General features: G+C 36.5%; 1 protein-coding gene across 4 annotated transcripts in view; it reads left to right on the top strand.

Annotated features, from left to right (window-relative positions):
• The window catches only part of AFG2A (AFG2 AAA ATPase homolog A), a 348,590-nt gene that overhangs the window by 105,899 nt on the left and 223,474 nt on the right, over positions 1-19,217 (top strand). For all 4 annotated transcript variants that reach the window (XM_067735130.1, XM_067735128.1, XM_067735129.1 and 1 more), the window contains exon 14: positions 6,349-6,475. In XM_067735130.1, coding sequence (XP_067591231.1) covers positions 6,349-6,475 — 127 coding nt within the window. The remainder of the gene's footprint in view (positions 1-6,348; positions 6,476-19,217) is intronic.

Raw genomic sequence — 19,217 nt, 5'->3', positions numbered from 1 at the left:
TATAAATAATACAAAATATATAAGTATATGTATAAAACTGAATCACTTTGGTGTATACCTGAAACTAACACAACATTGTAAATCAGTTATACATGAATTAAAAATTTTTTAAAAACCCAAAAATACCCCCAAACTAGTCTTCCATGTGATTTTATTTTTCGTGGATTATAACTTGCTTAAGTATTTGTTCTCTTGCTGGACTTTTTAAATATATAAAAATTGTCTCTCCTTTAAATTTTATTTTAAAGAAGTGTCTATCAAGAAGCCAGAACTGTAATTATTGTTCCCATAGTGTTATCATCTTCAAGGTGTTTGATCAGAGTATAATTCATATTTTTCCTGAACTTCAGAAAAACAGGGAAAATAAAAAATAAATATTGTATCTGTTTCCTTCTGCCCCAAACTCATTTTCCTTTAGATGTTTATACTCACTGCCTCAAGGAAAACCAGCTCCTTCACAAGTAGAGAGGTTTCCTAATCATGGCAATTCATTTTAAAAGAAATTCACATTGGGCTTGTCAGGATCAGGTAAAGAAAGAAAAAGCAAAATAGGACCTGGAACACTTGTATGTATTCTTAACATTTTCAGTGAGTGAACAGTATCTTTGCAAACAGATGGCCTCATAAAATCTACAGTTTCTCTCATTAGGGAAGTTGATACTTAGGACTCAGAAGTATCATGTTTGTAACTCTTTTAATTTAACCACTGTACAGAAATCATTCTGCAAAGAAAATTTTTTTGTTGATCACTTTAAATGTTGATCACAGACTTTTTATCTTTAGTTTAGTAATAATTTTACTGGCTTTAGCATTTGAGAATCCCGAGCCCATTCTTGATGCCTTCGATTACTTTTGATGATTTTGGGAAATTCTCAGGTTGTGTTTCCTGAGATATGGCTTCTATTTGATTCTCTCACTTCTCTCCTTATGAGACTGCAGTTATATGTTTCTTAGGCTTTCCACTGGGTTCTATATGTATTTTTACTATTTTCATTCTTTTTTTCTCTTTGTGCATCAGTTTGGATATTTTCTACTGACCTGCCTTCCAGTTCAAGGATCCTGTGTTCTGTTGTGTTTAATCTACTATTACATTCATCTTTTTAATTCTTAATTTTAGTTATTATAATTTTTAGGTTTAGAATTTTTCTTATGGATCCCAGATCCCTGCTGAAATTCACCATTTTTTTTATTTCTGTGCTTTTGGTTTGTTTTGTTTTGTTTTACTACAATTCAGGTGAATTTTTGTTTTTATTATCTCAGTCCCATCCCTGTCCAGATTACATGCTAATTTAACATTGTTTCAGATTCTAATTCCCTAGCATCCTTCCTCTTCTTAAGAGGAAACTAAAAGGAAGAAGGGATAAAGGCTAAATGAGAGTCTAGAAAAATCTTTTCCTATTTATCTTTTTACTTGCAGGATATAGGGTTTTGAGGAATGGGTGAATTAGGGATGTGTATATTCAGTATTATGCTTTTGTTGTTAACAGTGTATCTTGGGCTTAATTGTTCCGTTTCTTTTGTGGACTCCATATCTAATGCTTGTTGTTGGGTTCAGTGTCTAAAGCGATTATGGTAATGGTTATTTTTCTATTCGTAAAATGTTTTACCCATTCTTAACTTTAGATTAGTTTATGTTAATTGAATGTGGTGGTGCATCAGTGTGCTTTCAGCATCTAAAAATGGCATTTAAAAAGCCCCTTAACTTTTTTTTCTTACCTATGACTTAAATTCAAACTGAAAGACTGTTGTATTGTTTCCCCTGATAAGCTCTCATGTAAAAAGTGCTTGTAATAAAGCTTGTATGTGACATCCTTTCATCTTTAAATCTGTTATTTTCTACAATGATTCATGTTCAAAACATTAATCCAAGGTTATAAAATACTGAAATACTGTTCGAATTTTATGATGAAAATTTTTGTAAATTTGGAATGCCTTTAAATGTATTCAAATTTTTTGTTTTATAAAGTTTGAAGAGTTAAAACCAATATGTGGATTTTAATAATAATAAATCTATGTTATTTGTTAAACTTACTCATTTTTTAGCCTCTTAATATCATTGTTTAATTTTTCTTTCAAATGTTACCATGTAGGAAAGCTTGTATTGAATGGTGCTCAGATTCAGTACTAGCCCAGGCTAAACCTAACTTTGATAACTATAAGATTGCTCTCCTTTCTATAAAAGATTCTAAATGTTCTATATAGTATGAGCATTCATGGTTATAAGTTAGAGCCACTGCTTCATTACTGATGGGGTAAATCAGTTATCTTAATCTAGTTTTATTTAGTTACGTTTATGCTGTCCAAGTTCTTGATTTAAACTGAAAGCAGATGTTATCCAGAGTTCTTGAATCAGTCTTTCAGGAACTATTCTGTGTTACTTATTTTGGAAAAGCAAATGAATGTGGAGTTTTCTTTCTCCCTGCTAGACTCTAAGGTCCTTGAGGAAGTAGGGACTGCCATCTTAATGTTTTAATTCCCATTTCCTAAAGCCATGTCTGGCCTGCTAGGCAGTGAATGTTTATTGAATAAATGAGTTGAATTGAATTGAATGAATTGTTGCACTTTCTAATAAAATTACCCCCCTTATTTTTCCTCTCATTCTTCTCTCACTGTACCACAATGATGTTTGCCTACTCTGAAACAAAACCTAGTAGCTATTTTTTTTTACTTCTCAGCAAGTTCAGCTAATACATTCATACTTAGCAGTAAGACATCTAGCAGTCTTACTAATTCATTGGAGGAAGAAGGGAGAATGTACGTAACATAGCTAAGGATGGGTTCTGACATTATTTGAATATAGTTCCTATCAGGAAGCACTAGCAAGCAAAGCACAAGCACGCATAGATTTAGATGTGGCATGGGCCCAGGATTTTTTCTTTTGATGGAAGTATGCCATTCACTTAAAGCTATTTAGTTATGTTACACAAATTCCTTTAGGTAGGTCACAAAAATTAGAACTTTATCATTATCTAGTAATGCTGTTAGGTTAATATTTTTTTTTTGGTGTATGTGTAACTCTCCAGTGCTAGGTAGTGTAACATTCCTATGGGGATTCACTCTACTCTCCTTGCTGACATATTTTCTGAGGAGTCATTCGATGTAATTCTTATCTTTGTGCCTCTGTAGTGAAGTGTTTTTGTCCTCTAGCTACTTTCAAGATTTTTTCTTTATCTTTGGTTTTCTATTGTTTGAATACGATATGCCTAGGTGTAGCTTTTTGGCATTTTTCCTACTTGACGTTCTCTGGGCTTCTTGGATCTTGCTGTCAGACATTAATTTGGGGAAATTCTCAGTCATTATGGCTTCAGATAGTTTTTCTGTTCTACCTGTCTTCTCCTTTTGGTGTTTCAGGTACACATATATTACATATTTTGTTGTTGTCCACAGTTCTTGGATTTTCTTTTCTGTTTCTTTTTACTTTTTTACTGTTTTCTTCAGTCTTTTTTTCTCTTTCCTTTTCCGTTTTGGATGTTTCTATTGACTCATACTTAAGTGGAGAGATTCTTTCCTCAGCCATGTCTAATCTGCTAATGAGTCCAATAAAGGCATTCTTTATTTCTGTTATAGTGTTGTAACAACCTTAGAATTCTTTTTGAGTCTTAGAATTTCCATTTCTCTGCTTATGTTGCCTCTTTCTTGTGTGTTGTCTACTTTGTCCACTAGAGCCCTTAGCATATTAGTCATAGTTTTAAAAAATTACTGGTGTGATAATTCCAGCATTCCTGCTGGTTCTCTGGTTCTGATGCTTGCTCACTTTCTTCCAGCTGTGTTTGTTTGCCTTTTAGTATGCCTTATAGTTTTTTCTTGATAGACATGATTTACTGGATAACAGGAACTGTGGCAAATAGGCCTTCAGAAATATAGTGGTAAGTGAGGACACAGTGAGGAGGTGTCAGTTACCAGCCAGGGGAAAAGAGTCCTCATCTGACCATGCTGGCCTCTTGATCTTACCAGCCTCCAGACTGTGAGAAATGAACTTCTGTTGTTTATAAACCACCTAGCCTGTGGTATTTTTTGTTATAGCAGCCTGAATGGATTAAGGTACCTGTGATCTCACATTTCTGAGGGATCTAAAAAGAATTGTTAATTTTTCAGTTTATAGAGCTTTTTACTTGTTATTAGGAGGAAGTAGAGCCTTCTAAGATTCTTATATACTGGACTGGAAAGCATATCAAAACTGCCCTTTTGTAATCTGTTTCCTATACTGTAGCCGCTGTAGTCCTCAAAAACATAAATCTGATCTTGTCATGTCTCTACTTGAAACTTCCCATCAACTTTAGGACAAAATCCAAACTTAGTAATTTGGATAATAAAGCCTTTGTCATCCAGCCTTGGTTTATCTTTCTCTGCTAATATTTTACATTTTTACGTTACTGCTATGCTGTGCTACTCTGAACTGTTTTCCATTTTCAGTGTTCTGTATTCTCTCTCTTCCCTATCTTTTTCTTTGCTGGTCTGGCCCCCACTCATCTTTCGGGTCGTAGGTTAGAAGCCATCACCTCTGGACAGCCCACCTTGACTCTCCCAAGACCTGTTCGTTTGACCTTCCTTTGCCCCTTGTAGTGTAGGATCACAACTAATTAGCAAAGTAGATACAATTAAAGGCCTTGGATGTAATCTGTTGGCATCCTTAAATGCTTATATGCTTGCAGTCATCATGAAGGAGCCCATAGAGCTTTTGCTAGCAATGTTCGTATCTAACATTTGGAAAAGTTACATTTTGAAGCGTTTTTGGAAAGATATATAATCTATTTATTCAAAATGTTTAATCTTAAGTAGACCCAGATCAGCAAATCCATGCACCAGCCAATTGGTTACTTGCAGGAATTAATGTTGACCAAGACAAATCTCAGTGGCTTCCCAGATGCTCCTTGCTTGGTCCCAAACTTTTTGACATTGGGAAGGACCATTTAATAAATTGACAGTGTAATTTATATGACAACCTGGAAGGACCAACCGTTTAATTAATTGACAGTATGATTTGTGTAACAACATCATGTATGTCTGATTAGTGTGAGTTAGAGGCTACTCTCCTTTGTGTCAAGTTTTTGAACTTGTAATGCACACTGAGATCTAAATTCTTTTATTTAGAGATCCTGATTACCTTATTATTAAATATATTATGTGATGATTATACTAAGGTGTACTTGCTGTCATGGGTGCTAAGACAAAGGTATGGGGTGTGTCTCTTCTATCCTCTTTCCCTCTTCTCCCCCCTCCCACTCTCAACTGTATCTGATTGAATTTATATGTTTAATATACTTACAATGCTGTTTCACTCTGTAATTGTCCACCTAGATGTTTATTATATATTTCCCAATTCTGAACAGAGCCTAGTAAATCCCAGCTAGTGCTAATGAGAATTATTATTGTGGGGCCTTGATTGTGTAATATCAGGGTTTTGTTCACTATTAAGACCTGTTGAGTTTACTTCTTAAAAATCAATATTCAGTAATTTTTTGTGATCAAGGAAATGAGATTAAATTAAGGTGTAGTTTGTTCAGGAGTAGCTTTGTAATTGACCCGGTGCATGAAAAAAAGGAACAAAATAAAATGGTTTTTTTCCCCCTATTTCTCTAGATATGGGTATTGTGATGACCCCCTACCTGCTGATGTGTTTTAAAAATATTCTTAATATTTTAAAATATCAAGATAGGTCAGAAATATCCCGTTTGCTATAGGTTTGTAAAGAGTTTTCTGTCTCGCATAGGCTCTAAGGTTCATGTGAGAATGAGTCTGTATCTTATTCATTTTTTTATTCCCAATTCCTGTCAGTTTATTTGCCATATTAAATGTAAATATCGGGGGGCTTCCCTGGTGGCGCAGTGGTTGAGAGTCCGCCTGCCGATGCAGGGCACATGGGTTCATGCCCCGGTTCGGGAAGATCCCACATGCCGTGGAGCGGCTGGGCGCGTGAGCCATGGCCGCTGAGCCTGCGCGTCCGGAGCCTGTGCTCCTCAATGGGAGAGGCCACAACAGTGAGAGGCCCGCGTACCGCAAAAAAAAAAAAAAAAGAAAGAATGTAAATATCGATTAAGTTAAATAATTACGTATTTGATGAACTTTTAAAAATAATCTTATTTCTTACTTCCCAGATCTTTTATATTTGACACTCTTAGCATTTCATTATTGGAGAGAAAATAATCATGGTTGTTGATGGAGGAAAAGAAATGATTTAATATAGTTAGTTCTTGGATCTAATTCAACAAGTAATGAATTCTGAAGCATGCATTTTATGTTTTGAAAAAGACATAATGTTTCTTGTTATAGAATATATGATCTTTTTAAAATAGTAGAGTATTTGGGGATAGATAAAGAGATTTTTAAAACTGTATTTTTAAAAATCAGTTCATCAGGTGCTGGGAATGTAGCCGATCGTGTTTTGGCTCAGCTCTTGACAGAAATGGATGGCATTGAACAGTTAAAGGATGTGACAATCCTGGCAGCTACTAACCGTCCAGATAGGATAGACAAGGTAAGAAAGAAGCCAGTCTGGGCATTTTAAAATCAAGAACTGGATCGTTTGATTATGTTGGGGATTTTTGGGTTTTGGGTTTTTTTTCTGTCAAATTACTTTCTAATCAGTTTGTCATTTAGAGGATACTGAAAGATTAAACTAAAGGAAATGAAGAGAACTGAGAAAAGAATTTATGTTTTTATTACTTATGTTTGGTATTAATGAAACTATTTTGTAACCCCTTGAGTTTTCCCTCCCCCATTGTTGCATTAAATTCTTAGTGTATTTCCCTAGAGTATTTAAGTTCTGAAATTCTTTTTGTGTTTCATCTTATTTTGAGAACTTTTTAACATTTTCATTCATTTTAAGGTAAGCTTCCGGCTATTTACTACTAGTTAGACTCAAGTTATTTTCAACAACTTTCTAGAAGTCCTGGCCTCTCAGTTGCTTTCAGAGTAATTAGAATAAAAATGACAGTGGATTTTATTTCTCTTAAGAAGTTACTTAGGCTTAAATTAAGCTACATAGGTGCAAAATTAACACTTTCAAGCTATTGCTACCACTACTTTTCCCCAAGTCATATTTTAATAAATGAGTTCACTTAACTTTTAAGTGCCTAATTTATACTTCATGATCTAAACTGAGAGTAAAAATTTACTCCCAGGGCGTGAACCAGTTTCTCTTTTTTTTGTTGCTGTTATTGCCTCATGTCCATGACCTTATGAGCTCCTCCCTCCCTGTGCACATATATATAAACTTTCGGTTTTAACAATGGGATTTTGAAAGAAATCATCTTTTTGAAGATATGAAAAGAGGTTTTATGTGGGAAGGTATTTTGCTGTGTGATAAAGTCCCTTGGTCAAATGCAGGTAAGAAAGCTTTGAACCTTAATAAGTTAAATTGTGCCCTTTCTGCTGCAGTGTTTTACAAGAAGCTAGGTAAGTTATGAGCATTTGTAGGATCTGGGTTGGTGCCCAGACATCTCTGATGTCTATAAAAAAGATAGAATTGTGTCTTGACAAGAATTACAGAAAGTGCTGAAAGAGACCTTAAAGATTACCTAATCCCACCTTTTGGTTTCAGTGAATCCAAGAATCATCTTTATCCAGGTAAATATACATTGTATTTTTATGACATTTGTCTCCTGGTTACCCCATGGCTAATGAGCTCTAAAATTTCTTAGGTTTTTTTTCTCTACAGTGTCTAATCTAATAGTGGCCTTCTTTGGTTTGTTAATATTGTATGTCTTTGATGTTAGACACATGTCTTGAAGTAGGACTTTGGGCTTATAGTAAACCTTTTGGGTTCTTCTAAATCAAGCTGTATGATTTAGCTTGTTTAGTGCTTGTATTAATTTTGTCTTGCTGTGTAACAGATTACCTCGAATTTAACAGCTTCACACAATACTCGTTTATTAGTGTTTCTGTACGTAGGTCAAAATCTGGGTGTGGCATGATGGAGTTGTCTGCTCAGGGACTCAACAAGGTGTTGGCTGACCGTTATCAGGAGCTGCTATTCCTCTTCTAAGCTCACGTGATTGTGGCAGAATTCACTTCTTGTGACTATAGACCTAAGGACTGAATTTTCTTACTAGATGTCAGCTGGGGGCCACTCTCAGCTCCTAGAGACCCACATACGTGGTCCCTTCCATCTTCAAAGACAGCGATGGAGAATCTCCATCATATTTTATCCATCTTACGCTTTAAATTTCTATTGCTAGGAAAAGCCTAGTCTCTTTTGAAGTCTCACCTGATCAAGTTAGGCCCACCAAGGAAAATCTCTCTACTTTCAAGTCCGCTGGTTCAGGATCTTCATTACATTTGCAAAAGCCCTTCCCAATAGCACCTAGTCCAACATTTGATGGAATAACTGGGAGAAGGTGTGTGTCTAGCAGAGGACCAGAATCTTGTGGCTGAGCAAAATTCTTTCTACCACAGTGCTCTTCAGCTTCTTCCCCAACCCCTATGTGCGTTCTCTTCTGGGCACTAAGAACAACTTCCAACTTTCACAGAGACCAACTTATCTTTACCAGTCATTTGATTGGCTACAAACCTTCTCCTTTGAAATGTCCTTTTCTGTGGATTCTATCTTTTCTCAGATGGAGCATTTCTCCACCTTGCCTTGTCCAGATATATCTTTCTTCAAGTTATACATATACTCTCTCTTAAAATAGAAAAGGATAAATGAATTTAAACTTCTTTATTTTAAGGATACATTTTTCATGTTCTTTATATGTATGACACATAGTAAGCCTATTATTTAATACAGTAGAATTGTTGACTTACCTCTTTTGCTTACTTTTCCCTCTGTAAGAACTAGATTGAACCCCAACTGTTGTATTTTGCAGTAAGGTGAAATTTGTCCTAGGTTTTACCTATACCTGATACAAAAGACCCCGAGAAATTTTTAATATAAACCTAGAGATAATAAGTTATCTTGGGCCACTCTAAGGTTTTGGACCTTTTTTCAGCCTCATCTTAGGATACGTCAAAACCCCAAAGATAATGGTGGATGACTTCCATTCTTCCTGGGATACTTTAGTCTGTGGATATCTTGGCTCTCTCGGAGAAAATGATTAACTGGATTTTGGGCAGAACTTGTCTCCGAAGGCGGGAGATTGAAGGGATGGAAGTGGTTCTTTTTTACATTTCTTTGTGCATTGTTTTAAATAGGTTTCTTACTTGCTAATAATATTTGCCTTAGAAGGCAGATGCTGTGTTTTATTATGTCAACTCATAAGTGACAGTCTCCAATATCACAGTTTGAGAAATTAAAGTTTGGAAAATATCTTGCCAAAATTCTAGTCGTATTTTTGATCCTTTATAACATGTTACCTTTAATACCTTGTTTCTCAAACCACCTAATTGTCCAAAATAAGTGTTTTAAGTACCAATATTATTACACACTGGTAACATCTTTTGACTGATTAACCTTTGCTTCAGGAGGCTTCAGAGAGAAGTGCAAACATATACAAACACACACATATATATGTGTATTTATATATATGCTTGTATGTTTGTGTATATGCATGCATCATATATATACACACATGTTCATATATATACACACATGTACATACATTGATTAGTTTTAAAAATTAGGAATCCAACTTTTTTTTAACCAGCTAATCTTGGATGAGCACACTTAAATTAAGATATTGAAAGTGTTTGTAATTAGATACAAAGACTCAATTTTCTAGGTCAGGAGATCTAAAGACCTTTTTAATTTACTATTCAAATTTTTCAAAATTTATAGTGTTTAATTTGTAATAGATGAAACAATATAATTATGACTGGCAGTAAAACATAAAATTGGTAAATGGAAAAAGTATTTTTAAGTGGTAAAGCAGTGCCTTCAAGATCATCAGATGATATGCTATGCTTTCAAGTACAACTTTGAATTTAGTACATTGAACCATGGTCTAAATTCTGCATATGTCTGTAATGGTACAAAAAAACACTACTTTAAATAATCAGTGATTTTTGTAAAAAATATTTTAATCGTTTTCTATTTCAGGTAGAATTCCATATTCATATGTAGTGTGAATTTTTTGTTAACTGTACTTCTGTTATTACTCAGATGGTATAAACTATATCAGAAGTATATTTTCTAGATTTTTTTCTCTGAACTGTTACACAGCATTATTTGTGTATTGTTTAATAGCACTATAAAAAAAGTTTCAGCACATTCGTGATTAGAACATGGTGTTCAAACTGTGCGCTGAATGTGCCGTTAGAAACAAAGCAGTCTTAAGAGATGATTTTTTTTTTTTAAAAAAACTTCCTTTTATGAAATGAATAGACATAGTTTTCACCACCTGTCTTGTCTGGAGGAAATGGTAGTAGGAAGAGAATAGGCAACAGGAGAATTAAAGTAAATTTCCTGTGCTGATACTGAAAGGTAGAGATTTTGTTTTTGGCTTAAAACTGGAAAGAAAAAGGACTGTTCTAGTGTGAAAGAAATAATGCATTTAGTCTAACTTTGGCTACATTTAATTCAGGTGTTTGGCCTTGTAAATTAGCTAGCTTACTTTACAGTCCTTTTGCCTATTAACCCACAACCTCTATGTCATGATGACCTTAAGTTAGTATATTGGAACGGAGAGAATTCTTGGACTGTCAGAGGAGTGAAATTGATATCATTATGTGACCCATATGTTGCACATTTTTCGTGTCTTTTTTGGACAATATTTCAGTTTCATATAGTCTGGGGAAACTAAAGCTGGAGCTTCCTGGGGCTTCAGCAAGGGAAGTGAGACACATAGCTCAAGAATCACATTATCCTACTTCCTGCTATGTCATATTTAACATGTCAAACACAATAGCTGTAATGTAGCACACTAGGCTGAGTAAAGTGATTGCTTGGGGTCTCCAGTGGTATCCTGAAGTCTCCATAGACCTTTTACCCCCCTACCCTCCTCCTTCAGCTTATAGATAAGTGAAGAGAAGTTGCATCCTTAAGAGTCCATTTTGCATAAGAATGACAGGATATGAAGGACAGGTGAAGATTAATGAGATTGTGATGTCAAGTAGTTACATTGTCTTTAGGTTGATGATGGCCTGGATTTCCACAGCATCAGGAGACTTTAGAGCAGCAAACAACTAAATTATTTTTGATGCCCAAATAATAGTTAAAAGCCTGAACTCTAGGAGTTTATATTATTTTTTGTTAGGCTATTGCTTACATAGCCCCTTTTAGAAGAGTATAGTGTTCAATCCATGGTATTTCATGTATTTGTGTTGAATATTAAGGAAGAAATGATCATGTCTTCTTATCCTAGTGTTAAACAAGCTTCGAAATTGTTTAATTTTATGAATATTTTAAAATTGAGTCCCTTTGATTACTTTTATTACTGATGCTTGGTATATAATAGGCTCTCAATAATGATTACTATTGTAATTATTATCTCTAGCCTGAAACCTGGTTTTCTTATAATAATAAATTTGTAAAATTTTAAAAATTCTGCTCTGAGACATCCATGGAACAGATTGCTCGATTTTTTGTAAGTTTTGTAGAGGTCTTGAGTAATTCAGTGTTCAGAATTATTTTCTAACTTAGTATGTTTAACTCATGGAAGTTATAAACCGGCATTAATTTTCCTTCCAGTTTTTCTGGGAGATGGGTTGATGTGTTAAATATGACAGTATTTTTATTTCTTAAATACTATAAATTAAAAGTTGATTTTGATTGCTTTGTAACATGGAAAAAATTAGCATGTTTAGAAATGTCAGCAAATGAGAAGCTAAATATATGTAGCTTCCAATTTTAAATGAATTGTGTTCCAAAAATATCTTCAGACAGGTTAAAAATATGTTTGTGAATGGTTTTCCTCCCCACCCTTCCTAGTTATAAATTAAAAGTCCCATTCATCTATTATTGCTGTTCTCAGCTAAGTCAGTACTAAAAAACAAGCTGCTTGATCTAAGAAACATTAAAAGTTTAAATGAATCATAATTCTTTACTTTCCTGTAAGTATTTAAGGAAGGGATGCTTATTGATCTTTTATATTTATCAAAATGATGTGGAGAGTCTTAGGGTGTTAGAAGGTGAGCCACAGTGTGGTCAGACTTGGGCTACTGCTTCCAAGGTCATCTTCCAATTTCAGCTTTACCATCATTTTACAGGACTGTTAGAAGTAGTTTTATTATTGTTGCTGAGTGTTTATGTGTTTCTTTTTTGTTTTTTAAAACGCCAAGTGTTTTCACCATATCTATTATGGTAGCAGCTGTAAGGGTTTCAGCTTCGGGAATGGGGTATTGGAATTTTTGGTCAGAGGTTGTATGCATATGTGGGTCATATTTCATTTAGAAGTTAAGATAAAGACTGTCTGTCCCAGAGGTCAGCAAACTGTGGCCTGTGAGCCAAATCTGACCCATAAACTGTTTTTCTACGTCCCATGAGCTAAGAATGGTTTTTACATACTTAAATGGTTGGACAGAAAAGATGATTTAGTGACATGTGAAAATGATGTGAAATTCAAATTTCGGGCCTCATAAATAAAGATTTATTGGTATATAGTTACACTAATTTTTGATGTATTGTCTGTGACTGCATTTGTACTACTGTAATAGAGTAGTTACAGTAGAGACCTATGGCCTATAAAGCCTAAATTATTTACCATTTAGACCTTTACAGAAAAAGCTTACTGACCATTGATCTATCCTTGTAAGCTTTTAGCAGTTTCCTAAAGTCTCTAATTTCTGTTGTTCACACATGAACCACAAAATTTTTCTAAAGATTGTTTAAATATATGTATTGCATAAATTTTCTGAAGATAAATTATATATAAGTCAATAATATCATGCTGAGCTTAAAATAAACCAATAGTAGTAGGAAGGCTGTATTAACTTCTTGTTCTTTAAAATACCTTCAATCTCTTCTTGAACACTTTTTAATACTTAATCTTTTAAAATACATTTTCTTGGACTAAATAATTATTTTTCCAACTGAATGACTTACCAAAATCCATAAATATAGAAATGAAGTTTTTTATTATATGAAAAAATAGCAAATATTTATTCATGGCACCTCAGTCTTATAGTTGCATTGGTTTTTTTGCTTTTTATAATTGTGAGTTGAATGCTCTCTGTAGTGTTTTTTATCATTGAGATTTTCAGTCTAGATATTTAAATTTTGAGGAGTTAAGAGTCTATGTTTATGCATTTGATAGTAAATAATATTTGATTATGTCACCGTGCAAATAGGAGTATGTTTAATCTTCTTTTAGAGAAAGAGTAATAACATAATAAAGTACATATTGTCCTTGATACACAAATTCTAAAAGAAATTAATTTTTTCAAGATTGGAGAGAACTTGGAAGGTGTGATAGTCTAGTTATCCTTCTGATGCATTGACCCTGTTATAAAATTTCTACCCCTCATTTCTCCATCCTTTGCTTACTCGCCTATACTGATGGGGAACCTGTTAACTCATGAAATAGACCACTTCATCTTTGTCTCAGACTATTAGAAAGCTCTTTAGTCTACTGAACAAGCAGCTGTTTTTCTGCCTAAAGCTTCTACACACCAGCCTGATTCAACTCCAAAATGCTATAAAGAACAGTTTTTAATACCTCTTCTATGTGGTTCTTTATTTTTGAAAACTGTATTGTGTGTCTTATCTTTACATTCCATCTCACGAACCAATCATTCCTCCTCCGGGTTTGGCATCTTGTTTTATTTCATATGATACCCTTATTCCATCTTCAGCGTTCTTACCCTTCCCCCCCGCCCTTGAAATGTTGTCCATTTGTTCCTTTCTTTCTGAAATTGTGGTATCCACAAATGTATATACTATAATTAATTTTTAGTGTGATCAGTGCAGAGCTGACTGAGACACTTAAGGCATTTAATCTGAATACTGTGCTTCAGCTAATGCATTCCAGGACTGTGTTAGTTTATTAGCCAGGTCAATCACACTGTGGACTGCTATTGAATTTAAAGTCATCAGGAGCAAAAGAAAAACAAAACTAAAATGTCCAGGTCTTTCCTTAGAGTCTTCTGCTAAGTAGTAGCTTCACTGCCTTGGGCTTATGCTAGTAATTTCATTTAAGCCTTAGAAGTTGAACTGTGGAACCCCCTGGCTCATGCCTGCTCCAGCTCCAGCCTTCCAGCCACGGTGGCCCCAACGTGTTATACCCCAGAATTCCCCTAGCCTGCACCCACTCCAGCTCCAGCTGGCCTGCCAAAGATGCATAGCACATTCAATCTACACAGGGGATGCTTCTACACAAGGTGATACCTTCAAGACCAGGAGAGGTAGCTATTTCACCTAATTCATAGAAACAAACAGAAAGTCAAAGCAAAATGAGGAGACAGGAATATATTCTAAAAGAAAGAAAATGATACAACCCTGGGCAGGGTGGGGGAGGAGGGCTAATGAAAGGAAGATAAGTCATTTACCTGATAAAGAGTTAAAAGTAATGGTCATAAAGATGCTTACTAACTTGGGACAAGAATGGAGGAACACAGTGAAAACTTCAACAAAGAGTTAGAAAATATAAGAAAGAACCAACCAGAGCTGAAGAATACAGTAATTGAAATGAAAAATACACTAGAGGGAATCAACAACAGATTAGATAATACAGAAGAACAGATCAGTTATCTGAAATACAGAATAGTGGAAATCATCCAATCAGAACAGTAAAAAGGAAAAAGGATTTTTTAAAATGAGGATACTTTGAGAGACCTCTGGAACAACATCAAGCATACTAACATTTGCATTATAGGGTAAGAAGACATGATCATTTCTTCCTTAATAGTCAACACAAATGCATGAAATACCATGAATTGAGCACTGTACTCTTCTAACAAGCAATAGCCTAACAAAGAATAATGTAAACTCCTAGAGTTCGGGCTTTTAACTGTTATTTGGGTATCAAAAATAATTTAGTTGTTTGCTGCTCTAAAGTCTCCTGATGCTGTGGAAATCCAGGCCATCATCCATCTAAAGATGAACAGTTTCCTAACCTGGGAAAGGAAACAGATGTTCAGGTCCAGGAAGCACAGAGTCCCGAACAAGTTGAATCCAAAGAGATCTATACCAAGATACATCGTAACTAAAATGGCAAAGGTTAATGATAATGAACATTTTAAAGGCAGCAAGAGAAAAACAACTACAGTTGACCTTTGAACAATGCAGGTTTTAGCTGCAAGGGTCCACTTACACGCAGATATTTTCTAATAGTAAATACAACAGAATTATATGGTCTGTCCTTGGTCGAATCCATGGATGTGGAGGAACCATGCATACTGAGGGCTGAGTATAAGTTATACACAAATTAACCCCCATGATGTTCAAGAGTCAATATATAGTCATAAGACCATCAGCTGATTTTTCAGCAGGCACTTTGCAGGCCAGAAGGGAGTGGTGTGATATGTTAAAAGTGCTGAGAGGAAAAAACTTAGAACCCAAGAATACTGTACCCAGCAAAGTTACCATTTACAAATGAAGGAGAAATAAAGAGCTTTGCAGACAAGCAGAAACTCAAGGAGTTAATCACCACTAAAATGGCCTTACAAGAAATGCTAAAGGGGCTTCTTTAAGCAGAAAACAAAAGGTCATAACTAGAAATAAGAAAATATATGAAAGAAAAAAATCTCACTGGTAAAGGCAAGCATATGCCAAATGCAGTGTGTCAGCCACTTTAAAAGCTAGTATGAAGGTTAAAAGAAAAAAGTAGTAAATTCAGCTATAACTATAGTGAGTAGTTATCAGATACACAAAATTAAAAGCTGCAGATATGACATCAGAAACATAAAACATGGTGGGGGGAGTTAAAATGTAGTGCTTTTAGGATGAATTTGACTTACGTGACTATCAGCTTCAAACAAACAGCTGTATAAATAGGCTGTTATAAATGAACCTCATGGTAACCACAAATCAGAACCCTACAGTAGATACATAAAAAATAAAGAGAAAGGAAATCAAACATTATCACACCACAAGGCAAGAGACCAAGAGAAGACAGATACAGAGAAGAACTACAAAAACAACTAGAAAACAATTAAAATGTCAGTAAGTACATACAATCACTTTAATGTAAATGGGCTAAACACTCCAATCAAAACACATACGGTGGCTGAATTAAAAAAAAAAATGATGCCACCCCTATGCTGCCTACAAGAGACTCACTTCAGATCTAACGACACACACAGACTGAAATTATAAGGATAGAAGAAGGTATTCCATGCAAATGGAAACAGAGAGAAAGCTGGGGTAGCAATAGATGTATCAGACAAAATAGACTTTAAAACAAAGATCCTAACAAAGGACAAAGATGGGCATTACAAAGTGAAAAAAGGGTCAATCTAAGAAGAAGATACATTTGTAAATATTTAGGTACCCACCATAGGAGCATCTAAATATGTAAAGGAAATATTACTAGACATAAAGGGAGAAATTGATGGTAATACAATAAGAGTAGGGGTCTTTAATACCCCACTTACATCAACAGATAGATCATCCAGGCAGAAAAATCAATAAGGACACAGTGGCCTTAAATGGCACATTAAAAAATATTAAATTAATCGACATATACACAACATTCCATCAAAAACATCAGAATACACATTCAAGTGTGCATGGAACATTCACCAGAATAGATCACATGTTAGACCACGAAACAAGTCTTAATAAATTTAAGGAAGGGGACCTTCAAGATGGTGGAAGAGTAAGACACGGAGATCAACTTCGTCCCCACAAATACATCAGAAATACATCTACATGTGGAACAACTTCTACAGAACACCTACTGAGCGATGGCAGAAGACCTCACACTTCCCAAAAGGCAAGAAAATCCCCACGTACCTGGGTAGGGCAAAAGAAGAAAAACAGAGACAAAAGAATAGGGATGGGACCTGCACCTCTCGGAGGGAGCTATGAAGGAGGAAAAGCTTCCACACACTAGGAAAGCCCCTTCACTGGCGGAGATGGGGGGTGGGTGGGAGGAAGTTTTGGAGCCACAGAGGAGAGCGCAGCAACAGGGGTGCAGAGGGCAAAGCAGAAAGATTCCCTCACAGAGGATCGGTGCTGACCAGCACTCACCAGCCTGAGAGGCTTGTCTGCTCACCTGCTGGGGCAGGTGTGGGCTGGCAGCTGAGGCTCGGGCTTTGGAGGTCAGACCCCAGGGAGAGAACTGGGGTTGGCTGCATGAAGACAGCCTGAAGGGGGCTAGCACCACAGCTAGCCGGGAGGGAGTCCAGGAAAAACTCTGGACCTGCCGAAGAGTCAAGAGACCATTGTTTCGGGGTGTGTGAGGAGATGAGATTCCTTCCCTGTGTGCCCACAGAAGGCAGAGCACCACCTAAGCAAGCTCCAGAGATGGGCACGAGCTGCAGCTATCAGCTCAGACCCCAGAGACGGGTATAGAATGCTAAAGACTGCTGCTACCAAGCATCCTGTGTGCAAGCACAGGTCATTACCCACACACCCCTGCCCCCCACCCCAGGGAGCCTGTGCAGCACGCCACTGCCAGGGTCCCGAGATCCAGGGACAACTTCCCTGGGAGAGCACAGGCACGCCTCAGGCTGTTGCAGTGTCATGCCGGCCTCTGCTGCTGCAGGCCCGCCCCACATCCCAATTATGATTACCATACCCCTCCTTCTCCCCGGCCTGAGAGAGCAAGAGAGCCCTAATCAGCTGCTGCTTTAACCCCTTCCTGTCTGGGCGGAACCACATGCCTGAGGGCGACCTACATGCAGAGGCGGGGCCAAATCCAAAGCTGAACCCCAGGAGCTGTGTGAACAAAGAAGGGAAAGGGAAATATTTCCGTGCTGCCTCAGGAGCAGCAGATTAAATCCTTACAGTCAACTTGATAAACCCTGCATCTGTGGATACTTGAATAGACAACCAATGTTCCCAAAATGGAGGCAGTGGACTTTGGGAGCAACTGTAGACTTGGGGTTTGCTGTCTGCGACTGATTTGTTTCTGATTTTTTGTTTATCTTAGTTTAGTTTTTAGTGCTTGATACCATTGGTGGATATGTTTATTGGTTTGGTTGTTCCCTTTCTTTCTTTCTTTCTTTCTTTCTTTCTTTCTTTCTTTCTTTCTTTCTTTCTTCTTTCTTTCTTCTTTCTTCCTTCCTTCCTTCCTTTCTTCCTTCCTTCTTTCTGTCTTTATAAAATTTTATTAATTTTATTAATTTATTTATTTTAACTTAAAAATTTTTTTTTCTTCCTTTTTGTTCTTCTGAGCTGTGTGGCTGACAGGGTCCTGGTGCTCCGTCCGGGTGTCAGACCTGAGCCTCTGAGCTGGGAGAGCCAAGTTCAGGCCACTGGTCCACCAGATACCTCCCAGCTCCACGTAATACCAAACAGCGAAAGCTCTCCCAGAGATCTCCATCTCAACGCTAAGACCCAACTCCACCCAATGTCCAGCAAGCTCCACTGCTGGACGCACCATGCCAAACAACTAGCAAGACAGGAACACAACCCCACCCATTAGCAGAGAGGTTGCCTGAAATCGTACTAAGTTCACAGACACCCCAAACACACCACTGGACACGGCCCTGCCCACCAGAAAGACAAGATCTGGTCCCACCCACCAGAACACATGCACCAGTCCCCTCCATCAGGAAGCCTACACACGCCCCTGAACCAATCTCACCCACTGAGACCAAAAACAGACAGGAACTATGAACATGTGGCCTGCAAAAAGGAGACCCCAACACAGCAAGTTAAACAAAACGAGAAGACAGAGAAATACGCAGCAGATGAAGGAGCAAGGTAAAAACCCACCAGAACAAATAAATGAAGAGGAAATAGGCAGTCTACCTGAAAAGGAATTCAGAGTAATGATAGTAAATATGATCCAAAATCTTGGAAATAGAATGGAGAAAATACAAGAAATGCTTAACAAGGACCTAGAAGCACTAAAGAGCAAACAAACAAACAATGCTGAATGACACAATAAATGAAATTTAAAATTCTCTAGAAGGATTCAATAGCAGAATAACTGAGGCAGAAGAACGGATAACTGACCTGGAAGATAAAATAGTGGAAGTAACTGCCACAGAGCAGAGTAAAGAAAAAAGAATGGAAAGACTTGAGGACAGTCTCAGAGACCTCTGGGACAACATTAAACACACTAACATTCGAATAGTAGGGGCCCCAGGAGAAGAAGAGAAAAAGAAAGGGATTGAGAAAATATTTGAAGAGATTGTAGTTGAAAACTTCCCTAACATGGAAAAGGAAATAGTCAATCAAGTCTAGGAAGCACAGAGAATCCCATACAGGGTAAATCCAAGGAGAAACATGCCAA

The sequence above is a fragment of the Pseudorca crassidens genome, chromosome 4 (genome assembly GCF_039906515.1).
Source record: "Pseudorca crassidens isolate mPseCra1 chromosome 4, mPseCra1.hap1, whole genome shotgun sequence".
Taxonomy (NCBI): domain Eukaryota; kingdom Metazoa; phylum Chordata; class Mammalia; order Artiodactyla; family Delphinidae; genus Pseudorca; species Pseudorca crassidens.
The sequence above is the reverse complement of the archived record's forward strand: the minus strand, read 5'-3'. Positions and strand labels throughout refer to the sequence as shown.